The sequence below is a fragment of the Polyodon spathula genome, chromosome 17 (genome assembly GCF_017654505.1).
Source record: "Polyodon spathula isolate WHYD16114869_AA chromosome 17, ASM1765450v1, whole genome shotgun sequence".
Classification (NCBI taxonomy): Eukaryota; Metazoa; Chordata; class Actinopteri; order Acipenseriformes; family Polyodontidae; genus Polyodon; species Polyodon spathula.
In genome coordinates, this window is record NC_054550.1 from 18,392,102 (window position 1) to 18,418,036 (window position 25,935).

Sequence of the window (25,935 nt, forward strand, 5' to 3'; positions counted from 1 at the left end):
TTGAGGAAGCGATTCCCCTTTCCCTCCTGCTCCACAGGACAGTTAATATCAGTGGCAGCAGCTGCGCGTTGCATCAGGGAATGGAACTCTTCCCTCTGAGAGGTATGCCGGAGGGTTGGTGTGGAGCCCCCGGCTGTGGCCTGCCTGACCGAAGTGGCGAGGTCGGACACATCTGACCTTGAGGCAGTAAAGGAGCTGGGGCTTGGGTCTAGGTGGGTAGGAGGGGTCAGTCTACCCTGAGCCTGCAGCAAGGACCCAAGCATGGCCTGCTGGGCTCTCACAGTCTGAGCCAGCTCTTCAAAGCGCCTCTCCACAGAGCTCTGGTGTTTCTCCGGGGACGCAGAAGGAGAGAGCCTGCATCAATGAGAAGAAGGGGAGCGGTACCTTCTTGGTGATCGTCTACCCCCTGGTGAACGCCCCCTTGGCGGTGTCCACCGTGATTCCATGGAGCGTTTACGCCTCCATAATGGTAGGGTAAGATAGGGTGGACCAGGGGTATGGGGGTGCTCCCTTTTGACTGTAGTAGACGAGGTTCCGGAGGTCCTTTGAGAAGGGCTCTGGGCTGTAGAAGACAGTACCATTCCATGCACCTAGTAATGGGAATCCGATGGGGAGAGGGCTGTTCTCCTGCGACTGGTTCTATTAATGAACTGTTTTCAAGGAGAGCAGTCTGACTCTCCTGTCAGCGCCTTATGGGCTTTGCTGCACACTTGTCACACTGGTGAAACCCAGCTGAGGACCCTGTAGAGTGCACTGACATGGCAGCGCGGGCGTCGGTGCCGAGTAGCTGTCGGCGTCGGTGACCATAGTTGGAGCCAAGTAATCGGCGTCAGGGTCGGCGCCAAAGAAGAGCGCAGTCGGTGCCGAGAGAGTCAATCGGCGTCAGAGTCGGCGCCTAGGCCGAGAAGGGTGCGGTAGGTGTCGAGATGGATGTTAGATGGAGCCGAGTCAATCGGTGTCGGGGTCGGCGCTGCCTGACAGTGGGGTCACCTGACAGCAGCTGCCACAATAACTCACACGATCAAGCACAGTAAGTACTACAGAGATAAGAAAGAGACAAAAAGCTTAGCACCAATCTCTATAGAGGGGTCGAAACCAGTTCATTCAGTAGAATCTACCTGAGGAGACTTAGGCAACTAGCAATCTCAATATACTCATATAATGTAGAATCTTACTGTAGTGATCAGTTTTGCAGACTAGTGACTAGATCCTGAGTGTTTTCGCCGTGCAAAAAGAGCCAAATTCCAGCACAAGGAGAGCGCAAAGCGATAGAAAATGGCGATATGCTACTGTGGGGACGTCCCTCTTCAGCAGGAGGAGGGAGGGACTTCCCCCTCACAGCAGGGCCCTGATATGATAGCTTTTTTATATGTGCTCTTTGATTGACTGGTCAGAGAGGCTCTTCTTGTTCAGTAATGGTTGTCATTCCACTTGAAAGAGAACAGCTATGGCTAAAGCCAGCATAATGGGTGAACGGCAAAACCAATAGGAAAACAGTGGAAAGGGAAGATTTTATTATAAAAATCACTTAGTAAGTAGGGAAATACAAACATATAGGGAAAGGGAAAATCAGGGAGGAAGAAACTAATATTAATAGAGTAAGGTTAGGATTAAATCATCATTCCTAAAGGATTGGGAGCCATCAGAATGGGTTATGTAGTAATTGTGGTGAACAAGAAACAGCGCAACATATATTTAAGGTGACCATATGGCCCTGTGTTCACCGGGACAGTTCAGCTTTTCAAGCATAGTCCTGGTTCTCTTAAATGGAAGAAAGATACCTGAAACAGGTAAAATGTACCACAATGCATTGGGTTGTGAGTTGAAAAGTCTGAACTGTCCCGTTGAACACGGGGCCATATGGTCACGTTAAATATATTCAGGAAATGCAATACATATTCAGCAAAGAAACATATTAAACTGAAAATTAAGGTTAATAGAAATTGAAGTAACAACAGTAAATTATATTTTGAAGGTAGAAGGGAGAGAAAAAAAATGGAAATGTAGAGACACATTTCTATAAAGCTTAGAGACATGGGAGAAGTATAAGGGAAGAAATGCATGTACAAATATAAAGGTAGAGGGCGCTCATCATCTCCATTTACATGCGCCAACAACCCCTAAAAACAAGCAGCAGCAGAAGCTCTTGGTAACAGAACGCAGCTAAAATCAAATTGGAATGTGCACTAAATATTTGAAACTAAATAATACTTGTTCTAAATAACGCGCGTTCCTTTCAATTCAAATGACAACCATTACCGAATGGGAAGAGCCTCTCCTACCATCAAACTCTGAGCAAATATACAAAAGCTGCCCTATCAGGGCCCTGCTGCGATGGGGAAGTCCCGCCCACTTCCTGTTGAAGTGGGACGTCCTCACAGTACACATTGCTCTCATCTCTCTGAGATAGGTCATAAATTGCTTCTGCATTTGTGTTCTGAATTGGGCTGATATATTTGGTTTTCCAAATAAATGATAAAATCCACATTAATCACGCTTTCAAGCATTAGTAACACTGCTCTTGCTATAATTCCCATGTCAGTTTTCTGGCTACTGCTGGTTTCGACCCCTCTTCAGCGATTAGCAAGCGGCCATTACTCTCACTATAAGAGGCTTTGTGTAGTTGATACACCGTGTGACAGCTGTTGTGGTGCTGTAAGGAGACACCGTGGGTTCGCGGCGTCGTCCTCTACACAGATTTAATCGGTCACAGCGACCAAAAAAAACCAAAAAAACAGCTTGGGCCTAGCTTGCCCTCAGCAACCACGGTTATTGAATTGGCTGCATACCCTGGCATCGACCGCGGTTTTTCCTGCCGATCGCGTGGTTGAAGAAACAGCGTCTACCCGGTCCCGATTGACTCGGCTCCGGTGTAAAGATCTTCGGTGCCACCTACAGCTTGGCCCCGACCATGCCTGCCATCGGCACTGATCTAGGAACAGGTCCACTCGGCATAGACTGTCTTGGCATTGGCAGCGCGTTTCTCGGCGCCATTTCCGGCACCGATTGATTAGGCACCGGTGAATCTCTTTGAGGCTCCCGGCCTACATGTCGGCATCAATCTCAGCGCCAATTGACTCGGCACCGACCTCCCGGCGCCGACCGTGCCCAATCTCGATGACGACCTCGGCACCGACAGCGTTCAACTCGAAGCCAATCCCTGCACCGACTGATTCGGCACTAGTGAATCATTTAAAAACGCATCTGCAGGCTGCTCATTGAGCACAGCAGTTTAAAAAAAAAAAAAAAAAAAAAAAAAAACTGCAAACATGTCAGTGCAGTCGACTGGGTCTTCAGCTGGCTTCCACCAGTGTGACTGGTGCTCTGCTAAGCTGCCCAGGCAGGAAGAACATCGATCCTGCGCCAGGTGCCTAGGGCCAGAACACGCGGCCAAGGCACTGGCAGGTGAGCTGGACTGCTCTCCATGTCGGAAGTTCTTGAGGAGAACAAAGCGACGGAGAGCAGCCCTATTCAGCAGCGTCTCTCTCCAGGGGAGAATGAGATCGGTGGTCCAAGAGCCTCCGCAGAGGTCGTTCAGGACCCTCTCTGCTACAGTGACCATAGAACTCTCCCGCACCACCGGTACAGAGGCGCAGGCACCTCTCACCACCGAGGTGGTACCACTCAAGGGGACGCTCCTTCTCCTCGCCTTCCTCTCCTGGGCTGGTTCCTCCTCCTTCTCTTGGAAGGGGTAGACAGTCACCATGTGCCCGTACACCCCGCAGACAAGGAACCAGCCTTGGTCCTCCAGACCACTGAGGAGCTCCTCCAGCTCAGTGCAGCCATCTCTCAAGCACATTACACCGGGGCAGACGTTCAGGGAGACCATTGATGTGAGCCTTGAAAGGTCCCACAAGGCCACGAGGTCGCCTCAAATTCTTGCGCCTTCCAGCTTACAGCCAGCGCCCAAGGTGGCATGGGCAGCCTGCCGGGGTGAAAGGGTCTGAACACCGCCCTCCACCCCAGAGTAGACAAGCAGGCAGAGGCAGAGGCAGGGCTAGCAGCAGGTGGCCATCGGAGGCCAGGGATAACCGGTTCTCTGGCTGGAGACTGAGGCCAGAGCCCAAGAAAAACCCGCCCCCTCCCAAGCCCAAGGGAGACCGCCCCTGAGGGTCCCTGGCTGCCACCAAACCCTCCCACAACCAGACTGACCAATGACAATGACCCATGGCAAGGCTGCACCCAGGACTCCTGGGTGCTACCAACTGTGAGACATGGATACGCTCTACAATTACGCATAGGTCCGCCAACCTTCAAGGGTGTGCTCCCCACCACCGTCAAACCAGCAAGGGCGATACTCCTTCAACAGGAGATCGCCAATCTTCGAAGGAAGAACGCTGTACGCTTGGTAAGCCCAAGCATTGCCCTCAGCGGCTTTTACTCCAGGTACTTCCTGGTGCCCAAAAGGGTCCTCAACTTGTTCCTCAAACAAAGAAAGTTCAACATGTTGACAGCACAGCGCATCCTCCAGTGCGTCCAACCAGGCGACTGGTTCACATCGATCGACCTACAAGATGCCTATTTTCACGTCCCGATCTGTCCCGCTCACAGAAAATATCTGCGGGTTTCCTTTCAAGGCAACGCGTACGAATTCTGTGTGTTGCCATTTGGCCTCTTGCTGATGCCCACACATTTTCAAAGTGCATGGATGCAGCACTGGCTTCACTCAGGCTGTGGGGTATTCCGATCCTAAACTATCTGGACAATTGGTTGGTTTGCTCACAGTCAAAAGCACACATAGAGGCGCACACAAAACAAGTCATAGATCAAGTGGCGAAGTTAGGGCTCTCAATACATCAATAGAAGAGCAACTTCGTACCGTCTCAATCCACAGAGTTCCTGGGGATCAAACTGAACTCTGTGAGCATGCTTGCCTCACTGTCGGAAGACAGGATTCGTCGTTGGAGACCACACTCTCCCTATTCAGAGAGGACCCTCTCCTACAGGTCAAACTATATCAAAGGTTGTTGGGGCTGATGGTAGCCGCCTTGAGAATCCTTCCACTAGGGCTGCTGAGAATGTGCTCACTTCAAGCCTGGGTAAATACACACAAGGTGCACCCGGTCCGAGATCGGTACCGGCTGGTGCAAGTTTCCAAACAATGCCAGAAGACACTGGAGTGGTGGCTCCGTCCTGGCAATCTGCGCCTCGGATCTCTTCTCGGATCCCCTCACAGAAGGGAAGTGATCACTACAGACGCCTCCAGTCTGGGCTGGGAAGCGGTCTGGAACGGGAGAGGAATAAGAGGTCAGTGGAAGGGACATTGGTAGCAAACACATATGAATGTGCAAGAGCTGCAGTCAGTGAGCTTGGCGTTACTACATTTTCACCAGCAATTAGCGCACAAACATGTGCTGGTCTGGACGAACAATACCACAGTGATAGCCTATATAAATCATCAAGGCGGCCTGCGCTCACCGGGCCTTCACCACGCAGAGCACAGACTCTGATACTGCACTGGATGCGCAGAAACTTGCGTTCCATCAGGGCAGTTCACCTCCCTAGTGTGGACAACAAGGCAGCAGACCTCCTGTCCAGAGGAGCTCCAGACAGCTTGGAGTGGAGGCTGCATCCTCAAGTGGTGAAACAGATTTGGGAGAGGTTTTGACCGGCACGAGTCGACCTCTTTGCCACAGCTGAGTCCACTCATTGCCCCCTATGAGACAGGGGCCCCCTGGGAGTAGACGTGCTAGCTCACCCCTGACCACAGGGTCTCTTGTATGCGTTCCCTCTGCTATCATTAATACCCCTGACACTAGAGAGGATCAGGGTGGAGAGAGCACAGGTTTGCTGGTTGCACCTAGATGGCCGAGACGCCCCTGGTTTACTCTCCTCTCCGACATGTTGTCAGATCAGCCGTGGCAGCTCCCGCTGCACAAGGACCTCCTGAGCCAAGCGGAGGGGCTATTAAGGCACCCGAACCCAGTCCAGCTCCAACTCTGGGTCTGGCCGTTGGACAGAGCTGTCTATTCAGACGAGGTTTGCCAGATGCAGAAGTAGAAACACTACAGTCTGTTAGGGCGCCGAGCACTAGAGCCCAGTACTCATATAAATGGAAAGTTTTGCAAGACTGGTGCCTTGCCGAAGGTCACTATCCGGTTTGACACAGGAAAATCAGCGTCCACTTTGAAGGTATACCTGGCAGCAATATCAGTGTGCCATGACAAAATTGACTCGGTGTCCCCTGGGACACATTTCCTGGCAGTGCAATTTCTTAAAGGGGCTCGGAGGCATCGTTCACCCCTGAAAAGTATGGTCCCCAAGTGGGATCTAAAACTGGTACTGCGGGCCCTTATGGGTCCCCCTTTTGAGCCCATGGCGTCAGGAGAACTGTGCCTTGTTTCATTAAAAGTGACATTTTTAATAGCCATTACGTCTGCCAGACGAGTAGGTGAGCATCATGCGCTGTCCATCGATTACACATGTATGGCTTTCACTGGAAGTGACTCGCTGGTAACATTAAGAACAAATCCATCCTTTTTGCCAAAAGTGGTGTCCTCATTCCATATTAACCAATCAGTGGTTTTGGAAACTTTCAGGCCTTCCCAGCACAAGTCAGGGGAGGACTGTAAACAGCATACACTATGCCCAGTTCAGGCCCTGTGCTGTTATTTGGATAGGACTGCATCCTGGAGCCAGTCCAACCAGCTGTTTGTTTGCTATGGGTCCCGCTCTAGAGGTCAGGTCCTATCAAAGCAACATCTAGCGCACTGGGTGACATGTGATACGCTTGGCGTATGAACAGACATACTCCCCGTTACTGGGGGACATTACGGCGTATTCTATCAGGGGCCAGGCAACTTCATGGGCTTTCCTTCAAGGTGCCTCCTTAGATGAGTTATGCAATGCTGCTACATGGACAGGTACAGTGGCTTGCGAAAGTATTGACCCCCCCCCCCCCCCCCCCCCCCTTGGCATTTTTCCTATTTTGTTGCCTTACAACTGGAATTAAAATTGATTTTTTGGGGGTTTGTATCATTTGATTTACACAACATGCCTACCACTTTGAAGATGAAAAATATTTTTATTGTGAAACAAACAAGAAATAAGACAAAAAAACAGAAAACTTGAGCGTGCATAAGTATTCACCCTCCCAAAGTCAATACTTTGTAGAGCCACCTTTTGCAGCAATTATAGCTGCAAGTCTCTAGGGGTATGTATCTATAAGCTTGGCACATCTTGTTACTGGGATTTTTGCCCATTCTTCAAGGCAAAACTGCTCCAGTTCCTTCAAGTTGGATGGGTTCCGCTGGTGTACAGCAATCTTTAAGTCATACCACAGCTTCTCAATTGGATTGAGGTCTGGGCTTTGACTAGGTCATTCCAAGACATTTAAATGTTTCCCCTTAAACCACTCGAGTGTTGCTTAGCAGTCTGCTTAGGGTCATTGTCCTGCTGGAAGGTGAACCTCCATCCCAGTCTTAAATCTCTGGAAGACTGAAACAGGTTTCCCTCAAGAATTTCCCTGTATTTAGCGCCATCCATCATTCCTTCAATTCTGACCAGTTTCCCAGTCCCTGCCGATGAAAAACATCCCCACAGCATGATGCTGCCACCACCATGCTTCACTGTGGGGATGGTGTTTTCGCGGTGATGAGAGGTGTTGGGTTTGCGCCAGACATGATGTTTTCCTTGATGGTCAAAAAGCTAAATTTTAGCCTCATCTGACCAGAGTACCTTCTTCCATATGTTTGGGGAGTCTCCCACATGCCTTTTTGCGAACACCAAACGTGTTTGCTTATTTTTTTCTTTAAGCAATGACTTTTTTCTGGCCACTCTTCCGTAAAGCCCAGCTCTGTGGAGTGTACGGCTTAAAGTGGTCCTATGGACAGATACTCCAATCTCCACTGTAGAGCTTTGCAGCTCCTTCAGGGTTATCTTTGGTCTCTTTGTTGCCTCTCTGATTAATGCCCTCCTTGCCTGGTCCGTGAGTTTTGGTGGGCGGCCCTCTCTTGCCAGGTTTGTTGTGGTGCCATATTCTTTCCATTTTTTAATAATGGCTTTAATGGTGCTCTGTGTGATGTTCAAAGTTTCGGATATTTTTTTATAACAACCCTGATCTGTACTTCTCCACAACTTTGTCCCTGACCTGTTTGGAGAGCTCTTTGGTCTTCATGGTGCCGCTTGCTTGGTGGTGCCCCTTGCTTAGTGGTGTTGCAGACTCTGGGGCCTTTCAGAACAGGTGTATATATACTGAGATCATGTGACAGATCATGTGACACTTAGATTGCACACAGGTGGACTTTATTTAACTAATTATGTGACTTCTGAAGGTAATTGGTTGCTCCAGATCTTATTTAGAGGCTTAATAGCAAAGGGGGTGAATACATATGCACGCACCACTTTTCCGTTATTTATTTTTTAGAATTTTTTTAAACAAGTTATTTTTTTAATTTCACTTCACCAATTTGGACTATTCTGTGTATGTCCATTACATGAAATCCAAATAAAAATCAATTTTAATTCCAGGTTGTAAGGAAACAAAATAGGAAAAATGCCAAGGGGGGGTCAATACTTTCGCAAGCCACTGTAGTCAGACATTTGTGCGTTTTTATCGCCTTGATGTGACAAACCGAACAAGACCCTCTCTGGGCTCTAGAGTTTTGCTATTGCCGTGGTGCTGTACTGTCGGTAATCTGGAGCCACTACAGCTTTGGTACAGCTTTCTCATTTGGTAATGGTTTTGTCATTCGAATTGAAAGGGAATGTTAGGTTATTACCATAACCCTGGTTCCCTGAAAGAGAATGACAGTCATTACCCTTAGATGTTGTGTCCCCAGCTGACCTCTGTTTTCGAAAGAAAATGGGGATGTGCTACTGTGAGGAAGTCCCTCTTCAACAGGAGGTGGGAGGGACTTCCCCCTCACAGCAGGGCCCTGATAGTGCAGCTTTTGTATATTTGCTCAGAGATTGATGGTCAGAGAGGCTCTTCCCATTCGGTAATGGTCGACGTTCTCTTTTCAGGGAACCAGAGTTATGGTAATAACCCAACGTATTTTTCACTCGAGTCGCGTCCATTTCAATGTCACCTCCACGCCTGCAGGTGTCGACTCTTCTGCTCGCGTGCTGCACTCAGGATCGTTTTCCGGTTGCCTTTCTGAGTCCGTCGCCATTTTCCAGCAGACCTCCGAGGAGAAACCCTTAAAACTGAGGCCTGTTTCTTGAATTTTTTGGATAGTTTGGGTATCTATAACGCATGTAACCAAATTAAAAAGATGTGAGTATCAAGAGGACGGGGAAATGCGTTATTTTGCTTTGTTTACTTTGAATCTGAAAAATATGCGTGGCTTGCTGTATGACGAATTGTTTGTTTTCACGCAGTCTTGAAATGTAATACACAAATGTGTGAGAGCAAGGTTATGAGGTGGCACAAGGTCCCTCACAGTGAAATAACTGTTTATACAATTCGAAACAAACAAAGAAAAAATATTGGATAAAAATAAATAAATAAGTAATCTGACTGTGTCTGCCAACAGCTACTTCATTATAACCACCCATTTTACTTTCTAAAACATTAAGCAATTCTCTTTAAGCACAGATGTTGAACATCTTCCTGGCAGCGGCCTTTCTGGGGCTTCTTTCTGATTAAACCCCAAAAAGACTGCTGCCAGTGGGTTTGCAGGATGTGGATACATGGTTAATTTATTTGTGTCTGGCAATGTTTTTGGTAAATGTAGATATTTGATTATTGGTTGGGTTACGGTACACTTAACACACACAATTAGAACATTCTGCCAAATGTGTGCTCGTTAAGCTTTAATAGGTCATTTTAACACACGTGAGAAATACATCAATTCTGAATATGTTTATAAAATATAGGTTAAGACGTTACTGCATAATGCCTTTTAGTCCAGTGCCGTGAGCGGCGTGTGCAATAGCCACTAGAGGCAAAAGAAACGGTGTTGAAATAATAGTAACAGTTAGTTTGATGACAGTTAGGATATGGGGTTGGATGCAAGTCGTATGTGATGTGGCGTGGACTGAAGTTACCAATCTATTTTGTTTGACTATATTTTTGGAAATTACTTTAGAATTTGGAATTTTTATTTTCTGCCTTTTTTCCTATAATATAGATCAAGGATGAGAAATTTGGTAGAATTGTGTTTGTAAGTGTATGAGTTAAATGTTTAGTTCTTATGCACCCTTTAGCGGCTACTACATCCGACGCTTAACTAAAAAGTAATACGCCACGTTTTCACCTGTATTTCATAAATACGTTCATAATTTATGTATTTCTCACTTTGCTATTATTACATTTACCTGTAAAAGCTTAGTGAACAAAAATGTGGCAGAATTTTCTATTTGAGTGTGTGAGTTAATATACCTTACCCGATGGGAGAAGGAATCGAGGGGAGGGATGTTGAAACCTGTTGGCTGGATGAAAAAGGCATCCTTTGCTTCATGATCTGTAGTTAGCGGTCGTCGTGCTGTTTAGTTAGGGGAGACGCAACCTTCATTAACTAAAATGGATTAAGAGAGAAATGTATAAGTGTGCATGTTGCCAGGAACACAATTGTACGTTTATTTCCTGTTTGAAAATTGCAATGTTTGTTTACAACATTATGCAGAGGTAGCTCTTAGACAAGTAAGCTTTCAGAAATAAATTGATTTCTAGATTCCTGCTTGTGTTTTCCACAGTGAAGCATTTGAAAATGAGTGGATGTCGAGTGTTCATAGGTCGACTGAGTCCCCACGCCAGAGAGAGGGACGTGGAGAAGTTTTTCAGAGGATTTGGGCACATTCGGGAGATCAATCTAAAAAACGGCTTTGGCTTTGTGGCAAGTGTCTTTACCTTAGTCTGTGCATTGCTATCAAACTTTAGAACTTCATAGACACATTTTACACTAGAGAAGATGTGTGAAATGTAATGGGACACTACCCATTGTAGCATACATGTTTAACATTATTTGATTTTAAGTCTTTTAGTAGGTTTCAAATGTTGTTTCCTGAAGATTTGGTCTTTATATGTTTGCAGCTGAGCTTTCCCGTGTTCAAATGCCTCAGATATCCAGAGAGGTGCTGGAAACCTATTTACACCACATGCCCAGCAACTTTTTTCCACTAAATTACCATTGTTAAAATGATGCCTGACTGCTTCTTATACAGGAATTCGATGACCACAGAGATGCTGATGATGCAGTCTATGAACTGAATGGGAAAGAACTGTGCAGTGAAAGGTAATGCATAGATTTGTAAATCTAAGGTATGATTTTAGTATTTAAACAACCATAAATTGGACATTTTTGGTTGATTCTCTGGCCCCACAAAATAACCAAATGGGGCCCAAGTGGATCAGTTAAATTGGACCTAGTTACAGAGGATTGGCTTTCATTCCAGTACTACACAAAGATACCACCCACAGGATGAAGATAGACAAATTATTTCAATGTATTGGCTCTGATGTATTGAGTATGATGAGACTAAAACTCCTGTTTGGTTTCAGGGTCACAATAGAGCATGCCCGCTCTCCCAGAGGAAGAGGAGGTGGAGGAGCAGGAGGTGGTGGTGGAAGGTTCTCTCCGCGGTTTAGCAGCTATCGTCAGACTCGCGGCTCAATGTAAGATACTAAACTTAAGACCTGGACCTGATTATAATTACAATTCTAGCATAATGGTTTGCCAAAATTACACAATTAGTGCTGGTTTATTCAGTAAGTTGCAATTATGCTGCAGTGATTACAATTACAACAGCGCACGTTAACACTAGAACTGCTGTGTTTATACTCGTACCTTGAACTGCCATCGGCAGTCATATGACGGTTACATTTTATACAACATCAATATTAAAATGAAAGACAAACTGTTAGATACAACTTACGTTTTATTCAAGCATGTCATATCAAACATCTGCACAGCCGAAACGCTGTATTTAAATGAACAATTAAACATGGATTTATTTTCTAACTTGCCACATATAAAGCACTACTATAAAAAATGAAAAACTATAAAAATAAACATTTCAAAAGAAACTAGTGTGTAAACAGGTACAGTGCCTTGCAATAGTATTCAGACCCTTCCTATGTGTCCCATTTTGTGAAATTACAAAATGATGCATGAGGCAGCAATTACAGCCTTAAGTCTTTTTGGGTAAGTCTCTACTAACGTTGCACTCCGGCTTGGTGCAGTTTTTGCCCACTCTTGGCAGATTTGCTCAAGCTCTCTCAAGTTGCTTGGAGATCGCTTATGGACAGCAGTTTTCAAGTATTTCCACAGAATTTCAATAAGATTAAAGTCAGGACTTTGACTGGGTAATTTAAAGAAAATTCACTTCTTATTCTTAAGCCACTCCAGTGTAGCTTTGGCCTCGTCCTTTGGTTCATTGTCCTGCTGAAAGGTGAATTTTTGTCCCAGTTTTAAGTCTTTAGCAGACTGAAACAGGTTTTCCTCTAGTGTTTGCGTGTACTTTGCTCCATCCATTTTTCCTTCAATCCTAACAAGCTTTCCACTACCTGCTGAGGAGGGGCATCCCCATACCATGATGCACAACCACTGTGCTCGACTGTAGGGGTGGTGTTGACTGGGAGATGTGCTGTGTTGGGTCTACGTCAAACTTAACGCTTTGCATTTAGACCAAAAAGTTCCAACGCCTTTTGCCACATTTTTGCAGGATCACTCGGCTGCTTTGTTGCAAACTCCATGCAGGTTTTGAGATGGCTTATTGTTAGTAATGGCTTCCTTATTTCCACCCTGCCATGCAGGTTACTTTTGTGAAGTGTTCTGGATATTGTTGACTGATGCACATTTTCTCCAATCTCAGCCATTGAACTCTGTAGCTCTTTCAAAGTTATCGTTGGCCTCGCAATGGCACATCTCACCAGTTTCCTCCTTGCCCGGAGCTCGTTTGGAGGTACGGCCTGATTTGAGTAGACTTCAGTTTATTTTATGTACCCTTCTCCTGATCTGTGTTTTTCAGTGATTTTATCCCTGACTTGCTTTGAAAGCTCCTTGGTCTTCATGGTTGAGTCTTTCCTTAATGTACTACTTGACCAAGGAACCTCACAGACGGGTGTTTTTTTATTTTTTATTATGAAATCATGAGAACCACTAATATTGTACTCAGACAGAGGCCATTCAACTAATTATGTGGCTTGTTAAGGTCATTTTGTGCACCTGAATTAATTTTAGGTTTGCCACAGCAAAGGGTTTGAATACTTATACAATCATGACTTTTCCATTTTTATTTCATTATCTGTTTACTACATTTTGTTTTTGCTTTGAATGTGTGGAGTAGGTTGGAAGTATATAACACATGAGTTCCTACTTCAGTGTCATGACTGCAAGCTTTAAAGCAACAAAATGTGAAAACTGAGAGGGGCTGAATACTTTTGTAAGGCACTGTGTAAGTACATACAAAACTGTAAAAACGAAAGTAGTTTTTAATTTAAAATGAAATCAACATGTCTTCTCTCGCGTGTGCCACTTGTTGCAGCACTGATTCCAGGTTGAGCTGCAGTAGCCTGCAAGTGAAGTAATTGATGGCTACCATGTCCAGTAAAGAGAACATGTTTGTATATAAAAAATGAGAATATTGTAGGTTATTTTCAAAATAAAAACATGTATTGTAAAAGGCAGTCAAAGTGACTGTTCTTGGTAAAGGGGATTGTAACTTTTTTTTTATTTGTGATCCTGCTTTTCAAACACCATCAGGGTATTCAATACATATATTTAAAAAGTCAGTAACGGACAACCGTGTATCTCTCACACACACAGAGTAATTGTAAATTTTAAAAGTGAAAAATGTCAAGATGACTGCTGTGGCAGTTCTAGTGTTAACATGTTTACTGTATTTCTCCAAAATAACCAAGCAAATACAGTACAAATTCAAAAACATACTAGAGTACCAGTCAGAAGTTTGAGTACACCTGCTTGAAACCAGGTTTTTCATGATTATCTATGCTTTTAACTGTATAAACTTGTCTATAAACACTTAATATTTCATTATATGATGTGTACTTGTATAAGCTGATAATCATAAGTGAATTGCATTCAAAAATTTAATTTTTAAATGAAAATGTAAATCTTGTCAATTTCAATGAAATGGTCACCCAGAGCAAGGGGATTGGAAAGTCTGAAGCCCGTCAGTTAAAAGTCTAAAATGTGTATAACACGGTGTTAGAACACTGGCCTAAGTATAAAAGTGTCTTTGTTAGATGTTTCCTGAGTTTACTAGCATGTTACCTAATTAACCTTTTGTCACCAATTATTGTTAACAGGTGAGGGTCCATGATTACTATAAATATAGGTAGCATAGGCACAAGTTTGTCATTCCTGAATGTAAGGGAGCAGAAAATGGCAAAATACGCGCAGTTAAGCAAAGAAAAAAGATCTAAAGTCTGTAATTACTTTAAGTTTAAGACAAATCGCAAGAATTTTGCTAGTGTCTGTAACTGCTGTGGCCCAGACCATCAAATGATTTGAAGAAACTGGCACTCATGAGGATCGAACAAGGTCAGGCAGGCCAATGGTGACCTCAGGATCAAAGAACAAATTCATACGAGTCACAAGTCTGCGAAACCGGCGATTAACTGCCCCTGAAATACAAGCTCAGCTAAATGCTACTAGAAGTACAGATGTTTCAACATCAACTGTTCAGAGGCGATTACGTGAAGCTGGCTTAACTGGTTTCTTTGCAGCAATTCTTCCGTCGTTAAGAGTGCAGAATAAGAGGAGGAGACTTGCCTGGGCCAAAAAACACAGAAACTGGACGTTTGAGGAGTGGAAGTCTGTCTTATGGACCGATGAGTCAAAATTTGAAATATTTGGGTCCAACCACCGAGTATTTGTAAGACGTAGAGAGGGTGAGCGCATGAGTTCTGCATATGTGGTTCCCAGTGTCAAGCATGGAGGAGGCAGTGTCATGGTCTTTGGGGTTGTTTTGCTGGTGACAGAGTTGGTGATCTTTACCAAATCCATGGCAAGCTCAACCAGCATAGCTATCATAGCGTGTTTCAGAGGCATGCCATTCCATCAGGGTTACGGCTAGTTGGGCAGTCCTTCATTCTTCAGCAAGATAATGACCCGAAACACACCTCAAAGTTGTGCAAGTACTAACTGGCGAAGAAGGAAAATGAAGGACAACTCAATCTAATGACCTGGCCTGCCCAGTCTCCAGACTTCAATCCCATAGAACTTGTATGGGACAAACTGGACAGAAGAGTAAAAGCAAAGCTACCCACAAGTGCCCTACATCTGTGAGAATTGCTGGAGAAGAGCTGGGAAGACATGTCGGGTGATTTCCTGCTGAAACTTGTTAACCGAATACCTTGTGTTTGTGAGGCTGTTAAGGCAAAAAGTGGCTATTTTGAGGAATCAAAGATTTAGAGCCAATTTTCTTGAACATTGCTTTGATACTCCTTATGTTTTGTTTTGTATATTGTAACATGCGTTTTCATTTTCAAGTATTTACAGAAACGTATATGACATAAAACATTGTCAATTATGAAAAATACCTAGTTCCACCAAGTGTACTCAAACTTTTGACTGGTACTGTGTATAGCTTATTTTTTCAAGTAAATGGGGGTCCAGAAGTGGTTGAAAATGCAACAGTGATAGAGTGACAGATGTGTAATTGAACTGTAATCCATCAATTATATGGTTTAATTACTGTTACACTGGTGTGCCAAGGTTCAACTACAATGACATTGTAATTACCGTTAATTAAGAATTGCATAATTACATTGGAATTGACCCCTGGTCTGATACACTATGCACCTGGCTTATTCTGTAGAATTGTAACTGTAAAGCAAAGCTGGCAAGACTTGCATAAAAAGTGTTATCTCGTCAACCATTGAAATTCACTTTGACAAACATGTTTCTGATAAGCCATTGCATGCTTTTGTAGCAGCCTTAACTCTGTACTTTGTCTTTGCAGGTATGGTCCTCCTGTGCGCACAGAGCACAGAATCATTGTTGAGAACCTCTCATCCCGGATAAGTTGGCAGGTTAGAGCACTGATCTAAGTTTAATTTAATCTTCCAGCTACACTAGTCCTTCTTATGATTTTGTTTTCTGGCATACAACTGCCATCCCATTGATAAAACACAGGTTTAAAAACAGAACACCACCTTGAGAAATAAAACAAACTAAATTCTTTAAACCCTGTTGGAACCAGCAATATGCAGGCACACCCTCACCCAGCCAAGCCATGAAAGGGTATGTAGTGTTCCTTGTTGGTGCTGTCTCCTGAATTCATTACTCAGACATCATCAGATTGATCAGATCTCTTTGTCTAAAAATTAAATCCACTTGTCAATTTGTAGTCTTTACTCCCTTCCCCTTACCTCAAAGCTTTATACCTGGGATGCTGGTTAAAACTCAGATTTGAATGATGAGTGAAGCTTCAGTATATTATTCAAGACTTTTGTAGATCTAAACAATCATTTTTTTTATTTCTAAGCATCTAACCAAGTACGTCTTAAACCTTCTTTTTTTAACAGCTGCTCTTATCTGGTCTCTCCTGAGCGGTGTTGCATTCCCCCCCTCCCTTATGGGACAAGGGGAGGGGGGTCTATTGTGATTAGCACCCTCTGCTGTTGTCCTGAATAGTGTCCATTTGGTGCCTCTCCCTGTACACAGTTGCCGGTGGTGTATATCTTGGCTGGGACCCCCTAGTGGGTGAAAGTGGTCTAGCGCAGGTCAGCCTTAGGAGGTCCATAGCTGCAATCCTGAGGGTCTGTGGTCTGGATTTCCTGGCTGCAGTTTTTTTCTTCCCCGTTATGGTTTTTTTTCTGTTGCTGGCGGAAGGGGGTGTTAACGGTTGGAGCCTCCTTACTCTGGTGGTTCCTTTCTTGTGGACGTTGGATTCCGAAACCCAAAGCCAAATCCCTTTCTCAAAGGCTATACAAGGCTTGGTCCCATTGCTATTTGGACAAGTGGCTCTTTGCTTAAGGTCCGCCCTGGGTTTGAATGGTAAGTAGTGCAATAGCTAATGTGATTGGTGTGGGAGGAGGGATTTCTCTCGGTAGATACAATTTGAATATGCTTGAATCTGGGAGGATGGAGGATGGGTGTGTGGCTGCAGTGTTTTGTCACGATTTCAGGCATCCACTGCGTGCCCTTTTTAATCTATTTCCTTTACCCCACCACCTTTTACTTGTGTTTCTTAATCCGTAACCAAAAGCCAGTACTTACCAGTTTGAAAGTAGCAGTTGCACTGTGAAGCCAGATTGTACTGTTAGTAATCTGCTCAAGCAGCTATTCTCATGAGGATTTGCTGTTCAGATACCTGGAGATCACATGATGCTATTGCATGCTTTTTCACAGTGTCCTAACCTAATGGTATTGCCACCTGTAGTGTGGTATATTCTACCCTTGAGCAGGGGCGTCCCAACGAGATGACATGCCAGCTTTGTGTCCCTTTGGAGACCTCTTTAGTGGTTTAACAGTTTCCTTCCACACTTAACCCATCCCTCTGGTGAACATTCAACCTGTTTGAGGTCTGACTGACGTAACGGGACTTGCGGCTTTTGTATCAGGAGGTATATCCACTAAAAGTATACAGTATATCTTTCTAAACAGCTGAGAATCTGAACATTAATAGAATAACATTTTCACTCTGACATATACCTTATGATTATCTAGTTTGAATTTTAAAAATAAGTTTTAAAATGTACTCAAATTTATTTCTTTAGAAATCTCTACATGTAATTTAGTGACCTCCTACCTAAAAACTGTGACAGTGTCAGTGGTAGCCACAACTCTCAGGAGCTAGGATCAGAAAGAATTATATAAATACATGTCTGGTTTTCATTTTACACCAAATTGTGTGACCGGGTGCCTAATGTAAGAAGTTCACCGTCAGAGTGATCTGTCAACCTATCAACATATTCTGTAAAGAATATTTCTTTCAAGTCGGTAAGCATTCTTGGTTATGTAAAGCAATTTAATATGCTCTCCGGTAATGCTGCGCTTTAAAATCATGGTATATACAGTAATCCAAACCAAAACCTAAGATTCTGAAGTGCTGCACCTCATAATAAAATGTATCTGTATTGGCCTGGGGCTTCAGTGAAATTAATTTTAATTAGTTAGTTATCCCTGGAGTTTATCTTGTGAATGTTTCACTACAGTTAATATTTAGCTTTCTGTCTGTAACTTTTTTCCTATAAAACCATCCCTGATTGGTTGTTAGAGCCTTTGGAGATGTCAGTCGTTTTGTAAACAACTGATGGTTGTTTAAAAAGACTAAAAATGGGTATCTAACATCACCATTACATCATCGTTCATATATGAATGATTTCTAGCGGCACTAATTACTTTAAAATGTAGACACAAATCTTCGGTGTGCATTCCCTTGTTATAATGTGTTGTAATGTGCATTCTGAAATTGTAACCTTCAAATAAGAGATTTCTCTTATGTGTTTTTGTGACATCTTGTTTTCTTATTTACAATTCAGGATCTGAAGGATATGATGAGGAAGGTTGGTGAAGTCACGTTTGTGGATGCACACAGATCCAACAAGAATGAAGGGTAAATTCCTGTACAAGCCAGGCCAGGCCAGACCACAATGTATTGCATACCAGAACTATTTTCAGCTAGTGCTGCAATGATTATTGTTGAAGTAGACTACTTTGCAGTCATTAACAAAGATTTTAACTGATCATTTGCTTCTCCATCTTAACCATTCAGTAGTACTAAGTTTATTGCCTGTGTTTGACCTTTATTTGCTATTTAATCATCATTTGGGCTTGACACTTATTTCAGAGGATTACTGAACAGATTTAATACACATAGTCCCATGGGCCCTGTGCCTTCAGTTTTATTTCCTCAGTATACACTGGAGGTAATGGAAGTAGGGAATGAAGGGGTTCTGCTGTGCTAATGCAAGTAAAGCCTGTAGGTCTCACTGTAATTCCTCCCCATGTTTGTTTGTTTTCCAGAGTGGTGGAATTTGCTTCACACCGCGATATGAAGAACGCCATTGATAAACTAGATGGGACTGAGCTTAATGGACGCAAACTCAAACTAACTGAAGATCGCAAGAGGAAGTAAGTATATACATGTTTTGTTAGAAGGGTAGGGTGACAAGTGTACTGTACTTTACTGTTAACCAGTCTCCTGCTCCCTACTAGTTCTGAGCATGTATTTTGTATATAGAATCTGACTTGCTCAATAAAGAAGACAAACTTTAGTTGCACACTTCCAGCTTTTACCTTTATGGATACAGCAGACATCACTTTGGTCCTCTAGATAATACAAGACGATGTTTAAAGCAAGTTGGAACTTGTATATCTATAACTAAAATTAAGTACTCTTTTTAACCCTTTGCTGTCCTATTTCGGACCTGATGTTTTTTCTCCGGAAAAAGCCGACAAAACCTTTCAATGGCCAAGTGAGACCGATAGGAGCTGAGAGAAGCCAAAAAAAGGTTTAAAAGGGACGGATCTGAGCAATACACGTAGCCTGTGCACCAGAGATAACATAAACAAACAAGATAGCTGCTTCTGTATCTAGCACTCAAACAATATCACAGACATTTGCAGAGCCTTTTGAGATGTTATAGTAATAAAATAATGACTTGGATTGATCACATTATTGTGGAGTTTGGTGATAAAACAAGTGATCAGGAGGTGATTTGTCAGTATGCACAACTATGAAGAGGTATGTGATAAGTACAGCGAAAAAGGGGTGGGGCGGGAGTGTCTGAATGTCCTGTTGATATGGAGTGCCTTTTTTAAACCTGTTTTACTTTTAATAAAATTACTTTTAAACGGCACATGTAAAATAAACGAAGTGTGTGAACATGAATTGGACCTGACAGGTGCTGAATAAATGGACCACAAAGGGTTAAATGTGTGGATCTAATGTAAATTTGCTTTGTTTTAGGAGCAGAAGCCGCTCCCGCTCCAGAAGCTACACCAGGTCTCGCAGTCGTTCCCGATCCAGGAGCCGTTCCAAATCCCCGAGCAGGAGCCGAAGCAGGAAACGCAGCCGTACCAGGTCGCGCTCTGTCAGCCACAGCCCAGAGAGGAAGCCCCTTCCCCGGGCAGACCCACGCTCCCCCTCCCGCTCTCCCTCTCACGCCAAGTCTCGCTCCCCCTCTCGCTCTCTCTCCAAGTCTCGATCAAACTCCCGATCCCCTCCAGTGCAGAAGAGGCAATCCAGATCCCCCTCAGCTGAGAGCCAGCACTGAGAGCCGTCTCCCTGCCTGCACCAGCTATATCTGTAGATGTGGTTATCAGCCTCGTATCTGTTTAGAATTGCAGTCCTCTGTTAAAGCAGCTGCTGGTGGTGTGATTTATTGTTGGTTGCATAATAGAAAACCACAGTGATGCTCTTTTTACACAAACTGCATAACTTTATTTTTATTCTGTTTTCATTTGGAAACTGTAGTTATCCATCCATAATGTTTGGATGTCTTCAACACCCGCACTCTGCAGCCTGTATGGGATTGCGACAGCCAATGTTACCTAAAGAGGTGTTTTTGTGTGTTTTTTTTTTTTTTTTTAAATAAAATTTCTGCACCTTCATAGTTTTTCATTGTCTTGTAATTTAATTTCTTACATGGATGTGTGCTTTGACAGGTGGACTGGTTTTCTATGAGTTATTATTTTACACCCCCTTTAACTCTTTGCGGTCCTATGTCTGACCAGGTCTGACACTAATTTTTTCTTTCCAGTACAAAAAGACATAAAGCACAGTTCTCTAGTCGTTTTTTCTCAAAAAAGCAGAGAAAACCTTTCAATGGCCGAGCAAGTCGGATAGGAGCTGAAATGAAGCGAAAAAAATAAGGTGTATCTGATAGCCACATGTACCACATAGATAACACGGACATAAACAAAGAACAATAAATAAACAAAGATAGCTGCTTCTGCATTCAGCGCACAAAGAATATCGCAGACATTTGCACAGGTTTTCGAGATGTTATAGTAATAAAATAATGACTTGGATTGCATTATTGAGGAGTTTGGTGATAAAACAAATGAATTTATCAATATGCACGTCTATAAAGAGGTATGTGAAAAAGGGGTGGGCCTTGGCTGAAGATGCAGTACTGATGACCTTTTACCATGCAGTGTCTTTTAAATAAATTGGAACTGACAAGCGCTGAATAAATGGACCGCAAAGGGTTAAGTGAGTTATTGCTGATTATATATATAATTAGTGCCTATAGAGTCTACATCCCCTTGAACTTTTTTCACATTGTGTTCTCAGTGCCTCAGAGTTTCATGCATTTTAAATGAGCTTTTTTTGTCCACTTATCTACACCATACTCTACCCTGTTAAGGGGGGAAAAAACTGAAAGATCATAATTGGGTAAGTCTCCACCCCCCTGAGTTAATACTTGGTGGAAGCACTTTGGCAGCAATTACAGCTGTGAGTCTGTTGGGACAGGTCTCTACCAACTTTGCACACCTAGATTTGGCAATATTTGACCATTCTTTACAAAACTGTTTAAGATCTGTCAAGTTCCTTGGGGAGCATTGATGGACAGCAATCTTCAAGTCATGTCACAAATTTTTGATTGGATTTAGGTCAGGGCTCGGTGACTGGGCCGTTCAAGGACATTCACCTTTTTGCTCCTTAGCCATTCCAGTGTAGCTCTGGCTGTGTGCTTTGGGTCATTGTCATGCTGAAAGGTGAACTTCCATCCCAGTTTCAGCTTTCTTGTAGAGGGCAAGTCCTCAAGGACTTCTCTACTTTGTGCTATTCATTCTCCTTTCTATCCTGACAAGTACCCCAGTCCCTGCCGATGAGAAACATCCCCATAATGTAATGCTGCCACCACCATGCTTCACAGTAGGAATGGTTTTCTTTGGGTGATGCACTTCGTTGGGTTTGCATTTAGGCCAAAAAGTTCTGTTTTAGTTTTTCAGCTTTTACTGCTGAAATTATTTTAATACATTCAATTCCCTCCAGTTTCTAAATTTTATGAATGTGAGGTGCTGGTTAGTCTGTCTCTGTGACGGCTGCATTTCGGGTTAGTATTTTCAGTACCATTTCCCCTTCATATGAAATACATTTCCCTTCTGAATTATCCAAAAAGGAGTAATACCTGCCAACTAACATAAGTATTCTGTAATCTCTCAGATTTTTGTTAGAATAAAACTAGAAAACATAACTGCATAATACATGAAGCACTAAAAGCATACTGAAGTAAAGTTGCGGTCAATGTTTACAGCTTACTGCTTTATCAGGAACCAGACACACAGCTTTCCAGCGTTTCATTACCAAACATAGGCACATGCAAGCTACTTTCTATCCACTGAAATAAACACTTCACAGTGAAGTTCAAACACTCAACACCCAAAGCAGATGCTCTACCTGCCATTGTGGATGAAACCGAGTGCAAGTTATACAGGCACTGGTACAATGGAAGAACACAATGTGTGATCACATACACACACCCAAAACTTCAAGGGCAATCAGGACCAGGAACCTGGCCTTAATACTGCAGGTACATAGAAATGCCATAGAAAAACTATTGGCCTCAAAACAAGGTCTCACTGGATACACTGTGTCTGAAAAAACAAAGCCAAGTCAACCAATTGAACATACAGTGCAAATTACCTATAACCGACCAAAACTAAATACACTGCTCCATTCAAGTATCACCTGAAGTATGGCTTATTTATCTAAGTAGTCCAGTTTACAGTTTGCATGGAGACTTAGTGGTAGTAAAGGACAAACAAACCATGTACAAAGAACACTATGGGAAGGAGATGACAACTATTTACAGAGGGGAAACCGGACTGGGTACATTTGTCACTTCTTGCAATAACAAACGTATTCCAGTTCACTTGTAAACAATCCCTCCAAACAGCAAAGCAAACTGAGTGACATACTGCAGCAAGCACCAAAGTAAGTATCTAGACCTGTCTCAGACGCAAATGATACCTTGTCAAAAACATGCATTATACAAGCCCTTATGTTGCATCTATATCTTACCACGTGGTCACACATACATCATTCACAACAAGCTATTAATTTTATTATCAATAACAGCAGTTCGTTGAATGTGAAGTAAATCTTTTTCATTATCACCCGATAAGGGATGATGGTCTGTGGTACAAGGTACTGATCAACAAGGCATGATATAAGGCACGCCACTAATATTTGTCTGCTTAAAGTTTCGTAAACACCAGAGGTCCCTCACGCATTTCCTCCAGAACAGCGTTTTCTAGACATTCATGACGCTCTTTCAACATGTTCCATTTCACCTGCAATGACTTGATGTTGTAAACACCAGACAAAACCAAAAGAACACAGAACAGAAAGTATTATCCGTTTGGGGATGATGGAAAAGGTGTTATCAGAGAGAACATCTGCTCTAGTAAAATTGGAACTTTCGAAAAAGTGCAATGTGAAACCAATAGAACTCTGTTTGGTTCACTTGCAGACTAAAGTTTATCCAGACTAAACTAATTTGAAGTCACTTTAAATGAAACAAGTTGAATTTTTCTGGTGCGAAACAAACCTAAAAAAAGTTTAACTTGCAAGTGAACGTTAGGTTATTACCATAACCTTGGTTCCCTGAAAAGAATGACAACCATTACCGAATGGGAAGAGCCTCTCTGATCCGTCAATCACTGAGCATATATAAAAAAGCTGCCCTATCAGGGCCCTGCTGTGAGGAGAAAGTTCCTCCTACCTCCTGCTGAAGAGGGACATCCTCTGGAGCTCCTCTAGACAGGTCTGCTGCTCTGTTGTCCACACCGGGGAGGTGAACCCCCCTGATAGAACGCAAGTTTCTGTGCGTCCAGGTCAGGAGTCTCTGTGCTGCGTGGTGAAGGCCCAGCGAGCGCTCGCCGCCTTGCTGGTTTATGTAAGCTACCACTGTTGTGTTGTCTGTCCAATCCAGCATGTGTTTCTGCGCTAACTGCTGCCGAAAATGAGATAACGCCAGGGCTACTGCTTGCAGTTCTTGGGCATTTATATGCGCTTGCTGCTAATGCCCCTTTCATTGACCTCTTATACCCCTACCATTCCAGACCGCTCCCCAGCCCAGGCTGGAGGCCTCCGTAGTGACAACTTCCCTTCTGTGAGGGGATCTGAGGCACAGATTGCCAGGACGGAGCCACCACTCCAGTGTCTTCCGGCATTGTCTGGACACTCACTGCAGCCGAGTCGATAGCGAACCAGGTGCACCTTGATCGTATTCACCCAAGCTTGAAGCGGGCGCATTCTCAGCAGCCCTAGAGGAAGGATTCTCGAGATGGCTGCCATTCCAATAACCCTTGAAACACACTGACCTGTAGAAGAGCACTCTCTGAATTGGGAGAGTGTGACTTACAATGACCGAATCCTGTTTTCCGACAGTGAGGCAAGCATGCTCACAGAGTTCAATTTGATCCCCAGGAACACTATGGATTGTGATGGTACAAAGTTGGTACTTTTGTTGATGTATGGAGAGCCTTAACTTCATCACTTGATCTATGACCTGTCTGGTGTGCACCTTGACGCGTGCTTTAGAATGTGCACAAACTAGCCAATTGTCCAGGCAGTTCAAGATCCGAATACCCAGCAGCCTGTGTGGAGCTAGTGCTGCATCCATGCACTTTGAAAATGTGCGGGGCAGCACGCAAAATTCATACGCGTTGTGCAGGATGGATCGGGACATGGAAGTAGGCATCTTGCTGTGCGGTCAACATGTTTAACTTCCGAACACAAGTGGTGTGCCCATCCTGGTCACACTGGTGAAAACCACCGGAGGATCCTGCCGAACACACTGACATGGTGAGGGGACATCGGTGCCAAGCAATACGCTTCAGTGCTGAGCTGTCGGCGTCAGTGATCGTAGTCAGTGCAGAGGTGAACGCGGATGGTGCTATGCTGTTGTGATCGGTGACGAGGAAGAGCGTGGTTGGTGCCGAGCTGTTGTAGTCAGCACCTAGTTAATCAGCGTCATGCTCGGCACCAAGGACGGCAAGTGCTAGGAGAGCCCGAAGCTGAGAAGGGCGCACAGGCCCAAGCTGGATGGTAGCTGGAGCAGAGTCTATCATGGTAGAAGACGGAGCCGCAAGCCCGCAGGGTCACCCTACAGCACCACAATAGCTCACACAACTCAGAAAAAGGTACTTAAACTACACGAGGTAATAGCAAAGAATAAAAGCTTAGCGCTAATCTCTGTAGAGGGGTTGAAACCAACTCTAATCAGAAGAATCTCCGAAGCGAGACTAAGGCAACTAGCAATCTTAAAAACAATCATATTAATGTAGCTTACTGTTAGGAATCCAATTTGTAGGTCAAACCCATACAAATGAGCCAATTTCCAGCACAGAGAACAGACAATCAAGGTGTTCTCAGTGAGGTGAGAGAGAAAATGGCGATATGCTTCTGTCACAATGACTCTCTTCAGCAGGAGGTGGGAGGGACTTCCTCCTCACAGCAGGGTCCTGATATGGCAGTTGGTTGTTTTTTTGTTTATAAATATCTCCAGACGGGTGTAGCCATTTCCAGAGATAATAATACAAATATAATAATAATAAAATAACAAATTAAAGAAGTTTGTTTTATTCCTGCACACAAATCTAAATAGATAAATGCCACAGGTCACAGTGTCCTGAAACTTATTTGTATACATTACCTGTTTTAAAAAAAATAAATAAAAAGGTTCTGTTTTCTGTGTATAAGTTCCTGACCCCAACCTTTCGGGTCATAAAATATTATACAGAAAATGAAAAGAAAAATAGCATTTAAGCTAATTGGAAAATAGAGTCGGGTCAAATACACCCGAAACCTAATAGGAGGTTTAAAAAAAAAAAAGATCTCTTTATAATGAAAAACATAACAAATTAACAAATTGGTTTATATAAATGTAATAAATTCTCTTACGCACAAAATTACAACAAAAGCCACAGCAAAATGTTCTACATGTCAGGAGAGCAAGCAAAAAAATTAAATTATAAACCAGGGCCCTAATCAACAGCAAAACCATTTGCAGCCATTTCTTCAGCTTTACTAATCCAATTAAACCCACCCTCTCCCTCCCCACTA

The 25,935-nt window shown here is 43.6% G+C and overlaps 1 protein-coding gene across 2 annotated transcripts; it reads left to right on the plus strand.

The window, feature by feature from the left end:
* Nucleotides 1-9,099: 9,099 nt before the first annotated feature.
* Nucleotides 9,100-20,468, plus strand: LOC121329935 (serine/arginine-rich splicing factor 5-like). Of its 2 annotated transcripts, none has more exons than XM_041276023.1 (8): nt 9,100-9,217; nt 10,616-10,778; nt 11,107-11,177; nt 11,444-11,557; nt 15,871-15,940; nt 18,395-18,468; nt 18,879-18,986; nt 19,825-20,468. In XM_041276023.1, the coding sequence occupies exons 2-8, from the start codon at nt 10,653-10,655 to the stop codon at nt 20,129-20,131; spliced, it is 870 nt and encodes a 289-aa protein (XP_041131957.1). In that variant the 5' UTR covers nt 9,100-9,217; nt 10,616-10,652; the 3' UTR covers nt 20,132-20,468. The 2 variants fall into 2 exon arrangements, with proteins under 2 accessions (XP_041131957.1, XP_041131956.1); XM_041276022.1 differs by having other exon boundaries at nt 9,101-9,217; nt 10,639-10,778.
* The last annotated feature ends 5,467 nt before the right edge of the window (nt 20,469-25,935 follow it).

Coding starts and splice junctions, on each gene's coding strand:
- LOC121329935 (XM_041276023.1), top strand. CDS start 10,653: ATGAGTGGATGTCGAGTGTTCATAGGTCGACTGAGTCCCCACGCCAGA. Junction 11,178..11,443: donor AAAGAACTGTGCAGTGAAAG/GTAATGCATAGA, acceptor GTTTGGTTTCAG/GGTCACAATAGAGCATGCCC. Junction 15,941..18,394: donor CATCCCGGATAAGTTGGCAG/GTTAGAGCACTG, acceptor TTTACAATTCAG/GATCTGAAGGATATGATGAG.